The sequence below is a fragment of the Pinus tabuliformis genome, chromosome J (genome assembly GCF_031772625.1).
Source record: "Pinus tabuliformis cultivar Carrire ecotype Pingquan chromosome J, CPIR1, whole genome shotgun sequence".
NCBI classification, from domain to species: domain Eukaryota; kingdom Viridiplantae; phylum Streptophyta; class Pinopsida; order Pinales; family Pinaceae; genus Pinus; species Pinus tabuliformis.
The window spans coordinates 1,444,538,529-1,444,540,612 of NC_142295.1; the positions used below are offsets into that span (position 1 = coordinate 1,444,538,529).

General features: G+C 35.1%; 1 protein-coding gene across 1 annotated transcript; it reads left to right on the forward strand.

Annotated features, from left to right (window-relative positions):
* Window positions 1–284: 284 nt before the first annotated feature.
* Window positions 285–752, forward strand: LOC149232802 (uncharacterized). The gene has a single exon (XM_089382005.1). The coding sequence runs from the start codon at window positions 285–287 to the stop codon at window positions 750–752; it is 468 nt and encodes a 155-aa protein (XP_089238131.1).
* The last annotated feature ends 1,332 nt before the right edge of the window (window positions 753–2,084 follow it).

The window sequence follows — 2,084 nt, forward strand, 5'->3', positions numbered from 1 at the left end:
TGATCCCAACACATCCAAGTTGGTCGAGATTTGCCTTACTTCCACCTTTTTCAGCTTTGAAGGTGAATTCTATGAGCAAACATGCAGGGTGGCCATGGTTCTCCACTCTCCCCTATTGTAGCTAATTTGTTCATGGAATATTTTGAATCGAAGGCATTGGCTTCGGTCCAATTACGACCTAAACTATAGAAAATGTGTGTAAATGAAACCTTTATCATCTGACCTCGTGGATGTGAGAATTTTTTCAGCATCTTAATAGTTAATCTAGCTCCATCAAGTTTACTATGGAGTCAGAGGTTAATAGTAGCTTTCCTTTCCTTGACGTGCTTGTTTCTAAGAAGGATAATGGTTCTTTTTCTCACCAGGTCTTTTGGAAGAAGACTCATACTGAGCAATATCTCCATGCCAATTCCCAGCATTACCCTGCCCAAAAGCCTAGAGTTCTCAATACATTGGTTACTCGTGCTTTAAGGGTTTCAGATGATAGTAACCTCGATAATGAGAAATTCCATGTTCTTAAAGTATTTGAAATTAATGGTTATATTAAGCACCAAGGTCTCAAATCTTTCTTAAAGGCGAGCAATGGTCTAAGGATAAGGAAAGAGCTTGGAGATTGGGTTACCAAAGTTCAACTTCCCCTTATCCAAGGAACAATCGACAAGATTGCTCGGATGCCTAAGAAGCACAAGGTATCTTCTACCTTTAGGCCCTGGACACCATTTAGATCTCTCTTAGATTTTTCAAAGGCCTAGTGGACCCTAAAGACATGGAAGGTGTTTATGTAATCTCTTATTCATGGGGAACCCCCTACATTGGAGAAACATGCCACTCCATAAAACAGAAGATTCAGGAGCACACAAGTGACATCAAACACTGTAGGACTCGCTCCTCAGCTTTAGCCGAACATGCTAAGAAGACAAAACACCACATTTGTATAGAGGAGTCCCAGGTCATTGCCAAGATTGATCATTTCCATCATCGAAAGTTCAGGGAGGCTATAGAAATTGAGAGAATATTGAGTACGTTGAATAAGGACGATGGATGGAACATTAACAATGGTTGGATCCCCACCCTATCCTCCTAATGGTCTTGGTCCTTGCTCTCCCTTTCTTTCTTCTTTCTAGTTTGTTTTTTTCTTTTATTCATTTTCATTTAGGTTTTTTAGCTTAATTTATAAAAAAATCACCTTCTCTTTTCTATTCATTGTGACCATTTTATCATTTTCTTGCCTTGTTATTAAGTTTGAATTGATTTTATGAATACTCGTCTTTTCGAGATATATATATATATATATATAGATATGCTTCTTTCATTTTTAATATATATATATATATGTTTAATATCCAATTATATATGTATATTTATTAATATATTAATATTTTCTTTTAATTTTTATTTTTATTTTAATATTTTCTTGTAATTCAATGTTATATATATATATATATATATATATATATATATATTATCCTGATATTTTTAACTGTTATTTTTATATTAATATATTTTTTTAACTCTTATCTCCCTGATTTATTTTATTTTATTTTTATTCCTTTTTATACCTGATTTATTTTATTTTATTTTTATTCCTTTTTGTATCTTATTATTGCATTCTTTTTGTATCTTATTATTGCATTCTTTTTTTCCTCTTATTAGTCCCTGCCATCTGGCATTCGGCAGGGACTATTGTAATCGATCGGCAGGGACTTAGCATTAGTTTCAAGTTCTATTACTGTGCTATACTGTGCTTATTACAAAGTTTTCTCAAACGCTCTCAAACGCGCTGTGCCGGATAACCAAACTTTACCAAACTTTTATTTCGAACTTAACTTTTGCCATCTTATTTGGCCTCTTCCCGAGGCGGAAGAGGCCCGACCATAGCTTAAATTGGTTTTAAGCCTGCTGCATTCTGGCTAACCGTTAACGGGTTTGAACTAATGCCAGCATTAAATCTGAGGCATTTTATGTTCTTATTGCATTTGAGCTATCTGAGGAGGCTGAACCGGTTGATATCGTTGTTGCAATGTGTCACTCTGCATGCAGAACAGATGCTGTCTTTCTTGCCTCTTTGCTGTGATACATTCCCC